The sequence below is a fragment of the Benincasa hispida genome, chromosome 11 (genome assembly GCF_009727055.1).
Source record: "Benincasa hispida cultivar B227 chromosome 11, ASM972705v1, whole genome shotgun sequence".
NCBI lineage: Eukaryota > Viridiplantae > Streptophyta > Magnoliopsida > Cucurbitales > Cucurbitaceae > Benincasa > Benincasa hispida.
This window is the reverse complement of record NC_052359.1, coordinates 80313518-80326525: the sequence shown is the minus strand read 5'-3', so window position 1 is coordinate 80326525 and position 13008 is coordinate 80313518. Positions and strand designations below refer to the sequence as shown.

Sequence of the window (13008 nt, the reverse complement as noted above, 5' to 3'; positions counted from 1 at the left end):
AAGGTTAATAAATTTAAAAAGTCAGTCAATCAAAATTGAGGAGAGTCTATTAGCTTATTCATTATAGATTTTTTTTAATACTTTGTATTTCTAATATTATAAGAAAAATTTTATGAAAAAAAGTAATAAATATATTATTTTATATTTTAAATTTAATTTCATTAAAAATTAAATTAAATAGATACCAATATTAATTATAATACATATAATAAGTATATATATGCAAAATATAAGCATTTCTAAAACGGGAGCCCTAAGCGATCCCCCACTTGCTTATAGTATAAGCTGACCCTAACTACTCCCTACTTTCCTCATGAGATAAAAACATCACAAATGTGTGGAGATATATTATTTGAAAAAACATCTTTCCTTAATAAAAAAAAAAACCTCAAGAGGAACAAATACATATACACACATATTTAATATTTAGACTGTACAATTATCATTATTGTATTGTCATTATATTGTATGGTCATATTTAAATATCTCTCTCTACAAAGTTGACTTTTGATTTTGGCTGAAGGAATTGCTGAAAAGACAGAGACAATTAAATGGTAATCATTCCATTAAATTAGTCTTCCTTCATCTTTTCTTTTCTCTATCAAATTCATCCCTTCTTAGTTCCAATAAAACCAGAAAGAGAAGAAAGAAGCAGGAAAAAAGAAAATGAATCAGAATTTGAGCTCTCTCCTAATAGGATTGGTGGGTGCAGCAATCACTTTGTCTGCTTATTCTCAAACTTTGATATCTCCAACTGAGTGCATTACAATGGGCCTTCTGGTTCTCATTTTTGGTCTTCTTGTCAATGAAGGTTTCATCTCTCTTTAAGCTTCTCTTAATTCTCAACTTCTTTTCCTTTTTTTCCTTTAAATCATTTGGGTAATTTCTATATGTAATTTCTATAACTTCTTTTTTTCTTTTTCATATGTATTGAACTTTTGCTAGCTTTTGCCTTTATGAATTCCTTTTTATTTCAATCTTTAAATTATCATTTGTAATCTTGGTGGATTGAAGGTTTATCAGATCAATCATCATTAATATTTTTGGTCAAGCTTTGCTAAATCTGAAAATTTCAATGAGGTGAATAGTACTGAGTTGATGTGATGCTTCAATTTAGTTTCTTTGTTTAAATCATGTCAAAAAGTATTGTAAATCCCATCATGGAGATTTACAATTAATGGTTAATAGTATTTGAAGATTCTTTCTCCTTTTTCATTTTTGTGAGGACCTGGAATTGTAACCTTAATAATTTAGAGAGACTTTTTCAAATTGAGCCTCAAAAAGTCAACATTTTCTTGTTTCCTAGCTACCTAATATGCCAAATCTAATTTACAAACCAAACTTCAAGCTTCTCTCTTGTCCAATATGCTTAATATTTGGAGGTTGTTTGACCCAACTTTAAGTGGGTGGAATGAGTTATAAGTTAGTTTAAGGCTTCAATTATAATAGTTGATATTTTCAATTATTATCATCTACAATTAATTACAAAATTATTATTTCAAATCTCTATGTTTATCATTTTCTGTTCAACCTCTCTTTCCCTCTTTGTTACAGTGGATATTATTTCTTACCACAACTAGAATATTATGCACACCCTAAACATAAATTGTTATAACTTACGGACTATAATAACGAACTCAATACTTCAATTCTCTTACATAAAAACCGGTTAATGTAGCAGTCACATGGGGTTTGTCTTACTTTAAAACCTCCCGACGTATGGTTAAAGTATAAAGTTTTAGATGGAATACTATTAGAGTATTATAAAAGCGTAATAGTAATTAGTTAGGAGAGAGTTTCTTATGAAATTTAGTTATAAATAGATGTTAGGTGAATGTACAACAGAGGTAGTATATGGTGAAATGAATTAAGGTTTATCTTTTAATATATTTCGATTCAATTAAATTTTATTTCATCCGAAATATAAACCCACCTGGCACCGGCCCATTTGTACTAGTATCTCAAATAAATTCATTATCACATTGGGATTTGCAATTACATGTTGCAGACATTACAATGGGATATTGAGTTGTAAGAATCAATCAATAATAAATGTACAAACAAATGATAAAGTATCAATTAATTTTATTGTTCAAATTGTAGATAATAACAAGAGAGAACAACAACACAATGTACAACTGCAAGAACTTATTACACGAAAGGGAGAAAAGCATAACCATATGTATTATTCCATACGTCAAATAAAATTGCAAGCATTTAAAGGCTTAATTAAAGGGTGGATTTATTAGTATGACTAATTTAAATTGACATAAAATTCATCTGAAAAATGTAAACTAAACACTTGATATAAACATGGTAATTACGGGTTCTAATGACTTAAAAATTAAAACCTGATATTTGAAAAATTCCGAACTCCCTCTTTCATAAAATTTAAAAGTTGTTGGATATGAAAGCTTGAGAATATGATAAACAAAATAAATGAGCATAAACCAATAAATCAAAGCAAACTTAATTCAATTGACATAAAATATATGCTAACGATAAAAGGTAAAAAACTTCTTCACGAATTGGGCAGGTGTGATCTTCATCAAAAACGACCTTGCATGAAAGGAGGAGGAAGTTATATAGCCAAAGACGACTTGCCGACCAAAATAAATAAATAAGATATAGAAAAACAATAATATAATTCATGGACTAATCTTAACATAATTGAACTAGTTAAAAAGCTTCATATATCTTCAATTAAAAGACGTTCGAGGTTGAAATTTTAATCGATAATACTCGAGAATAGATAAAAAAAAAAAAAAAAAAACCCAATTTAGGAAAGAAATTAAATGGTTTGCCGGCAAGTCATCCTTGGCTGAATCACTTGAAACCTCCTTCCCACATGCAAAAGCTTTGATGAAAAATACCATAAAATCATTAGAAAAAGAAAATGTAAGCAATTTTTCTTCAATCCCATGGAAGAATTTAAAACTTTCCCTCTATTTCTTCTACTCCAAATGGGATGTGTTATTCCACTATGATCTTCTCTCATCCACCCCCTTTTTTTTTTTTTTTCCTTTTTTTCCTTTTTGGTGTAAATATGATAATATAAACAAAGGTTTATGAGACAGAGAGGGGAGTATTAGAATAAAAATAAAATTTTTATTTTTCCCAAAAAACGAACAAAAGGAAGTAAGTGGAGAAAGGAAGGAAAGAAGGATGGAGAAGAAGGGGATTGGAGAGCAGAGACTTTGTTGACAAGATATTGACCAATGGGGGGTTTTTATGAAGGAAAATGGAAAGTGAAAGACTCCAAAAACTTGATTTTTTTAATTTTTTTCATATAAATTAATTGGAGAGTGCTTCTAAAGCAATGAAAAGTATTAATAATGTTAGGCTTTTGTACAGAGGTTGAACAGAAGAGACCAATCTGCCAAAGAAAGGGATCAAAATTTGTGTCCTTTTGTCCATAACTGCAAGGAAAATTAAACCAATTGGCAAAAGAAAAATGAAAAAAATGAGTTAGTTCGACTAAAATTGAATTCCACGTGTCCCACTTTAACCTATGTACGAGTTTTTTTTCTTCAAAAATATTGTAATTAAAACGTGGGATGGGGGAATGTACTATACTACGTTTATATTGGCAACATATTTATGAGTTTGACAAAAACATTAAAGATGACATTAATCAATTATCAGGATTGATGTTTTCTACACTCACTTTTCGTATTTATCCATTCAACATTAATATAGTATAGGAAGCCAGTGATGGACACTCACAAATATGAGAAAAAACAATTTTACTTTTATTTGAAAGACTCTTCAAATTTAGCTCTTTGTGTATTCTTTTATACACATTTGGATGTTTTACAATACATAACAGTCCCATTTATAGGATTCTCATGGGTACATAACTCTCATACTTAGATATATAAGAACCCATATTAACCTCAACATTTTAATTCATGAAACTTTCATACTTAAATACATAAATCTCTTACAATAACTTAATTAACTCTTATCATTTAATTTTGTCAACTCTCATCAATTAATTTATCTACAACTCATCTAATTAAAACATATTTAATGTTCAACATCCTCCCTTAAACATGTTTTCTAACGACACCAAGCAAAGTCTCAACTTGTTAAGCACATAAACTTTGAGCAGCTTCCTAAAAATATGTGCAATTTGATCTTCAGTCTTCACATATTCAACTTGAACCTCCTTTCTTGAAATGCAATCTCCAATAAAGTGAAATCTTATGTCAATGCGCTTACTACGATCATGGAACACCGAATTCTTTGCTAGAGCAGTTGTTGATTTATTGTCTACATGGATCACAGTAGTATCATTTTGCAAAATTTCAACTATCTTCAGTAAATTCCTTAACCAAACTGCATGATAATCACATGAAGTTGCAACGATATATTCTACCTCACAAGTGGATAATGTCACAATAGTTGTTTCTTAGAACTTCAACTAAATGCAGTATTACCAACAAAGAAAACATATTCACTTGTACTTTTTCGGTCATTAATATCTCCAACTGAGTCACTATCGCAATAGCATTCAAGTTTGAAGTCTTTAGATGGTGAATAAAATTATCCATAATCAAGCGTACCTTTGAGGTAACGAAGAATTCTCTGTCACTTTCAAATGAGTAGTTATGGGAGATTCCATAAATCGGCTCACCAATTCAATGCTGAAAAGAATATATAGTCATGTACAAGTCAAATATCTCAAACTCCTAATCAAGCTTTTGAAATATGAAGGATCAACAACATCTCTTTCTTCATATTTGGACAGTTTTGTCTCGATTTCTATAGGAGTTGTGACAGGTTTATAATTGATCTTCTTGAACTTCTCTAGAATTTCTCTAGTATATCATTGTTGAGAGATGAAAATACCTTCTTCTGACTGTTTCACCTCAATGCCAAGATAATATGACATCAACCCAATATTTGTCATTTCAAATTCTTGAGTCATCGCCTTCTTGAGATCTTCAAACATACTTGCACAATTTCCTGTAAAAATTAAGTCATCTACGTACAGACAAACCAACAATATCTCCACGACCATTAGTCTTAATATAAAAAGAATATTCATAAGGGCATCTCGAATACCCATTGTCAAGGAAATATTTGTTGATTATGCTATTCCACATTCTTGGTGCTTGTTTCAATCTGTACAATGCCTTCCTTAGTTTCAAGACTTTATCTTCATGGCCCTTTACAACATAACCAAGAGATTGTTTTAAGTAGACTTCTTCTTCCAAATACCCATTCAAGAATGCTAATTTAACACCCATTTGAAAAATCTATTCATTTTCTTTGAACAGCAAGTGCAATTGGCAACCTTATGGTTTCCAAGCAAGTAACAGGAACAAATGCTTCATCGTGGTCAATGCCTTTTCTTTGAGAATAGTCTTTTGCAACAAATCTTGCCTTATGTCTCTCCCCTTCTCCCTTTTCATTTCTTTTTGTCTTAAACATCCATTTGCTACCTACTGCTTTCTTTGCACTTGGAAGAGCAGAAAACTCTCACATATCATTCTTCTTTATGACCTTTAGCTCTTCATCCATAGCAATCTTCCATTTTTCATTTTGCGAAGCTTCTTCAAAATTTAAAGGTTCACTGTCACTAAATAGACAAAAAAGAGTAAGATTATTAAAACTTTGACTTAACTCTTCAGTTTCAATATATATGTCTCATAAACTTCTCATGCCACGAGGTTTTTCACTTGAACTTGCAGATGATGAAGGTGTTCTTTGTTGTGGAGTGAATAGCGATGTTGGTGTTGTTGATGGAGAAGCAATGTCACTAGACTCATCATTGTCATTAGGAAAAAGTAAGAAATTGTAGTATTTTGGTTCATCATTCCAATTCCATGTTGCTTTTTCATGAAACACAACATCTCTATTATCATCGTTTTCTCTATAATAGGATTATACAGCTTGTAGCCTTATAAGCTTGCATTATAGCCAACAAAAATATGCTTCTCATTTTTATCATCGAGCTTCCTACACTTTTGAACAGGTAAATGTACATAAACGATACTTCCAAATACTCTAAAATGAGCAATGGATGGTGTTCTTCCTATCCATGCTTGTTGAGGCATTTTGTTCCACAAGCTTCTAGTAGGGGAACAATTGGACAAGTATATCGTACATTCAACAGTTGGTGCACAAAATTCTTTTGGCAACTTCTTACTCTTCAACATGCTTCGAGTCATATTAAGTATTGTTCTATTCTTCCTCTCAATAACATCATTTTGTTGAGGAGTCCATGGAACTGACATTGGCTGAAGAATTCCATTTTCTATGCAAAAATCTTTGAATTCATTTGAAGTGAATTCTCCTCCCCTATCTGATCTCAAAGCTTTTATGTAATAACCACTTTCCTTTTCAACAAGAGCTTTAAATCTCTTGAACATGTAAAATATCTCTGATTTCTCCTTAACAAAATAAACCCAAGTTTTTTGGTTGAAATAATCAATAAATAATAAGAAATAATTATTCTTACCAAAAGAACTTGGTTTGATCGGTCCACAAAATTAGTATGTACTAACTTTAGTGGTCTCCTTACTTTTATAGAAGATTCTTATGGAAAAATCTTTCTTGATTGCTTGTCATAAAGATAACCTTCACAAAATTGATCTGGATATTTGTCATATGGTAATCCTTTAACCATGTCCTTCCTTGTTAATAGTCTCAAGTTATCAAAGTTCAAATGCCTAAGTCTCAAGTGCCAAAGCCAAGATAGATCTTTCAAACATGACTTCAAGCATTTATCAACATCAGTTTGAATGTTTAAAAGCATTCTATTCTTTGTCATTTGCACTTTAGCAATCATATTATCATGATTATCCCTTATTGAAAGACTATAATCCTTCGTCAAAATATTATAGCCTTTCTTTAAGAGTTTTCCCATACTCAATATTATTTTTCACATCAGGCACATAATAAACATAAGAGATAAACTCATTCTTTCCATTCTTCAAGTTAGTCAAAACTTTACCTTTTACTTTAACAGGAATTTTTGTGGCATCATCAAATATGATATTACCACCAACTGATTCACCAAGTTCCATGAACATCGACTTACATCCACACATGTGATTTCTTGCACCACTATCAAGATACCATGCATTATTTTCACATGTTTCTTCACCTTTTTGTGCTAGAAGTAAAGATGACTCGCCGCTTTCTTCATCTTTTTCAGCATAATTTGCATTTCTTTCTCAGCATAATTTGCATTTTCTTCAACTTTATTTATGCATTCCCAGGAATAATGGCCAAACTTATGACAGTTATAGCATTCAACCTGTCTTTTATCGTACCTCCCTTCATTATTTGATCTTTCTCTATTTGACCTCGAATAATTTTGTCTTCTACGGCCTTTCCATGCATTTCAGTTTGGATTACTCTTATCAAATTTTCTTTGATCATAGTTTCCTTGATCTCGACCTCTGAAATCACCACGTCCACGATTGTTACCACGTCCTCGACCTCGAATGCCTTTTCTTGTACATCTTCTTTATTCTCAACTGCAACTTTGACTAAAAAAATTGCTCAGTTGTTTGTTTGTTCTTGAGAAGCTTTTCTTTGTGTGCTTGTAAAGAATCCATAAGTTGATCAATGGACATTGTACTCAAATCTTTTGATTCTTCAATAGTTACAACGATGAAATTGAACATTTCATCCAATGAGCGAAGTATCTTTTCTACTACTTGCTCATCATTTATTGTCTCACCATATCTTTTCATTTCATTTACTATTAGTAGCAATCTTGAAATATAATCTGAAATCGTTTCAGACTCCTTCATATCCAGTAATTCATAATCACCTCTCAATTGTTGGAGGTGAACCTTCTTGACTCGATCTACTCCTTTGTAAGTATTCTCTAAATTTTTCCATGCTTGATTTGCTGTAGTTGCTCTAGAAATCTTCTCAAATTTTGGATCATCAATGGCTTAAGTAATAATGGTGAGAACCTTTTAGTCTTTCTTTCTTGTATTTTGCAAAGCTTCTCGTTGAGCTTGATATAAAGTCGTATCACTTTCTGGTTCTTCATAACCATTATTAACAATGTTCCATACATCTTGTGAACCAAGTAGAGCTTTCATACAAATACACTAGCTGCTACAATTTTTTTCGTAAGTCGAGGCACTTGGAAGAGAACCAAATTGTTATGTGCCATTTTCAAAAAACAATTCTTATTTTGCAAACTCACAACTCAAGTTTTGTACCACTTTGTTAAAAGCATGTGATGGATACTCACAAATAAGTAATTTACAAAGGAATATTTGAAAGAAAACAATTTCACTTTTATTTGAAAGAAAACAATTTCACTTTTATTTGAAATACTCTTCAAACTTGGCTCTTTTTGTATTCTTTTCTATACACTTGAATGTTTTATAATACAAAACATTCTTATTTATAAGATTCTCATAGATTCATAACTCTCATACTTAAATACATACAAACCCATATTATTAACCCCAATAATTTAATTCATGAAACTCTCATACTCAAATGCATAAAATTTTACATTAACTTAATTAACTCTCATTGTTTAATTTTGCCAACTCTCATAAATTAATTCATCTATAACTCATCGAATTAAACATCTTTAATTTTCAACATACAAGAGATCACATTCGTAAAATATATATCTAATGAATTATGAGAACCGACGTCTCTAGACATAATATCACTAATATAGAATAAATATTAATGAATAATCTTTTTAATTTAAATATGGTAAACTGTTTGTTTGTTAATTTAAATATATTTCTTATGATTTCTTTTATTTTTATAAGTTTTGCAAAAATATTTATCAATCTTTTATTGGTTAGCTCGGAAATCAACTTTGATCAAATAAATAAATAATATATCATTTGATAATCATTTTAGTTTTTAATTTTTATTTTTAAATAATAAATTTATAAACTCTACTTTCACTTTTAAATTTCTACATTTAATTTATTCTTCATTTTCTATTCATATTTCTAAAATCGAAACCAAATTTTAAATACAACAAATATTTTTTTAAATATTTGTTTTTTTCTTAGATTTGGACTAAAAATAATTTATTTTTTTTTAGAAAAAAGAGAAACTCATCATAAGAAATGTTAAAACTACTTTAGAAAAATTTAAGATCATTTAAAATTGATTTTTGAATAATTAGCTGAGAGACTATTATTCTTAATTGAATGATTCAAAACTTTATCATGATTTAGATTTATTTATTCAAAGACTGAATTTCCCCTGAATTAAAGAATATTTATTTAAAATTTAAGAAAATCACTTTTCAAAGTTCAGAACCTAATATAAATATAGTTGTAATGAAAATCAAATTTACAAAATTAATTTTACTTAAATCTCTTTTTCTAAAATTACTATTTCAACCCATCATTTTTCAGAACACATGAACAAAGTAGTTAGAGCACTTTTAATTAAAAGTAATAAAACCAAAACATGAAATTGTTTTTTCAACAGCCACTTAATAAATGTACTTTTGCAGAAAAAAAAAATGTATAATCAAACATTAAGGTCCAATTTGGTAATTATTTTATTTTTTATTTTTATTTTTATTTTTGTTTTTGAATTCAAACCATGGACATCACTTCTACCTCCAAATTTCTTTCTTTGTTATCTACTATTCACCTATGGTTTAAAAAAAAAGCCACATTTTGAGAGTTAAAAAAAAGTAACTTTTAAAAAGTTGTTTTTGTTTTTGGAATTTAGCTAAGAATTCAATCATTGTGCTTAAAAAAGATGCACCTAATTATAAGAAATGTGGATGAAACATGCTTAATTTTCAAAACAAAAACAAAAAAACCAAATGGTTACCGAATGAGACCTAAATTAATGTGTTATTTTGTACTTGACTAATATAGTTTTGTTAAATCACTTAATTGATAGAAAACACTAAGTACAGTAAAAAAAAATTATCATTTAATGCTTTTTTAATATTTTAAGGTGTTGCCAGTAAACAGAGATCAACTAGCGTAAAGTATAAATTATTTGAAAAAAATTAGAGGTTCAAATTAATCTAAAAAAAAAAATGGTTTGAAATAATGGAAATGTTGAAAAAAAGAACTTTAGGAATTAAAAAACACTCTTCAACATTTACAAGCTCTAAACCTTTGATTAGTATTGGATAATAGCAAACACAAACATAACTCAACTAACATAATATTTGTAATATCGATTCCAAGGTCAGAAGTTTAATTTCCTCACTTCACATATTATAAAAACAAGTATTGGATAGATATTTGTTGTAATTCTAGTAAGTTTAAAAAAAATAATTATTAAGTGATTGATAATAATAAAGTGGTGGATGCAATGCTGTTGAACTAAAAACTGGTTTGAAATTTGAATCTCTATCTTATAGTCGAGATTAGGATGTTTTTAACCAGTTGAATTTATATTCAACTTGACAACACATCTAAGTGATTGATGATATTAATACTTTGACAGAAAAATAAAGAGAGATAAAAAGAAGAGTTGAAAGATCCATCACAATCACTATCTTTAGAGTCATTTAAGACTTGGAAGAGCACCCAACAAAACTAGAATTAAATGGACATCTTCAAAAGCATGCAGTACTTAGCAGGAGGAAGTTGAGTTAGGTAAGAAATCATTACTGCATATGCCTATAAAGGACAAAAACGTAATTTACAAAAAAACAAAATATTCCATTAACTTCCCAACTTCATTCAACCAAATTTTATTTATCTAGTCCTTAAATTTTTATAAAAGTAATATACTTTATATCTATTATTAAGACGTGTTGAAATTTCTTATACATATAGATCGATTAACTAATAAAAAAATCAAATATATTTAAATTATAAAAATTAAGTCATTACTTAATACAATTTGATACTTATTTTTTATGATACTTATAGAAATTAAATTGTTAAATTTTCAAAGCATCGAGACTAAATTACTATTTATTAAAGTTTAGATGATTAAATTGTCACAAATTAGAAAGTATAAGGACTAAATCGTTATCCACTAAAGTTTAAAGACTAAATTGTAATTTTAATAAAATTTTAGAGACAAAAAATATAACTAAATTTGTGATGCCTTGTTCACTTTTCTTTGTAACGGGAATTTAATTTGAATGATTACTTGAATACACTTTTATTATTTCTAATTAATTTTGTGATGACTGTTCACTTTTTCTTTTTCTTTTTGGTGCTTATACATTTTTTATTTTATTTAGTAATTAAATTTTTTTTATGTTTATATATTATTAGGAAGAAGGTCTAGGTAGAAGAGTTCAAGAAGTCAAAGACCTCCAGCTCATGATCAGATGTGTTACTGTTGTCCCAGATGACAAGATCTTCACGTTAACAATCACAAAACACTCAGATATAACGATCGATAACAATTAAAGAGTCAGGGGAGATAGAAGGTTGAAGCTTGAAAATCCTTTTGTCGTTTTCCAAATGGCTGTACGATTGTGTAGATGATGCACCAAGAACTAAACGATAGTTCAATTAAGTAAATGATTGGAGGAAGCATTAGACGATCGTGTAGACGAAAATTGACTGAAGCTAGACGATCGTGTAATCGACAGTTGAGGAGCTAAACGATTGTATAGACAATTAAACGTGGAGCTAAACGATCGCGTACACGATGCGATAAGAACTACACGATCGTATAAACAATACTTCAGTAAAATCTAAACGATTGTAGAGGTAAGAAGAAAAGACACAGGAGTTAAAGTGGTTCGGCCACAGTCCTACGTCCATTGTGTAAATTGGGAGGTTCTCTTTTATTACTTTTCAAAGTATTACAGAACGAATGCCTTGCTCTCTCATTTTCTTATTCACTCTTACATTAATCTCATATTTTTTTCCTTTATATATGTCCAGGCGATTCAGTCAACGATGAAGCTCTGGTGGTTACAATACTTAATAGAAAGAGATCAACAACGATTCAACTGCCAGCTGCGATGTTCTTCTTCTTGATTTCAACTCTTTCTGTAACAATCATGATAGCTAGGGTGCCACCTATGAAGAAAGGTTCCAAATATTTAATCTGTTACGAGTTGTTATTTGATTCTTTATTCTTTCTTCTATATTGTATCATCTGTAAATGGTCCTCCCAATTATTTCATTATTTTATTTTCTCAATTTACTGGCACTAAGTTAGTGCTTCTTCAGTATAAAAAGGCACAAGGGTGCCTTATTGAATTTCAATAGAAATCTGAGAAATTTTCTCCCAATATCTGAGATTGTGAGTATTAAGTTGGTATCAGAGTGAAAACGGCAAACGTCTTGTCTACCAGACGCTCCGCTGGTCCTGAACCTGCAAAATTCAATAACCCACCATCAAATCAACTCCTTAATCAAATCATAAGCATGAAGCATGAAGCGTGAACAAGAAAATTATAACTGTGGAAAACAATTGCTCTACCCATCCTTTGAATCTACAAACTTGAAGGACATGTCTCCAATAAGAATCCCTGCCCTTCCATGTTTCTTCCAAGCTCTGGTGATGCCTCGCCTCCAATTGTGACCAACACTGGTGAAGCGTCAAGTTCTCAAGTGATCTCTGACGATGCAATCAACACTACCATCAAACGAAGTCTAAATCCACAATATGAGGCGTGGATTATAGTGGATCGATTATTATTTGGTTGTTTATACAACTCAATGACACCAGAGGTCGCCATTCAGCTGACGGGCTTCGATAACGTCAAAAACCTCAGAAAGGCCACTCGAGAATTATTCAGCATCCAATCAAGTGCTAAAGAGGACTACTTGCAACAAATTTTCCAACAAACCCATGAAGGTAACATAAAAATGAGTGGATATCTACGACTAATGAAATCTCATTTTGATAAACCTTGCACAAGCTGAAAGTCCGATATCTACCAGGGCACTAATATCTCAGGTACTTCTCAGCTTAGATAAGGAGTACAATCTAATTACTGGGGGAATACAGGGAAAACCAGGTATTTCTGGGCTCAATATGCAATCTAAACTCCTATCATATGAAAAGCGCATTGCATCAGAATTCTGTGAAATTGAGCAACTTTTT

The 13008-nt window shown here is 30.1% G+C and overlaps 1 protein-coding gene across 1 annotated transcript; it reads left to right on the top strand.

The window, feature by feature from the left end:
* The first annotated feature begins 452 nt into the window (after positions 1-452).
* Positions 453-1076, top strand: LOC120091734. Its single transcript, XM_039049851.1, has one exon. It carries the CDS (start codon positions 667-669, stop codon positions 826-828), a length of 162 nt encoding a protein of 53 aa, XP_038905779.1. The 5' UTR covers positions 453-666; the 3' UTR covers positions 829-1076.
* The last annotated feature ends 11932 nt before the right edge of the window (positions 1077-13008 follow it).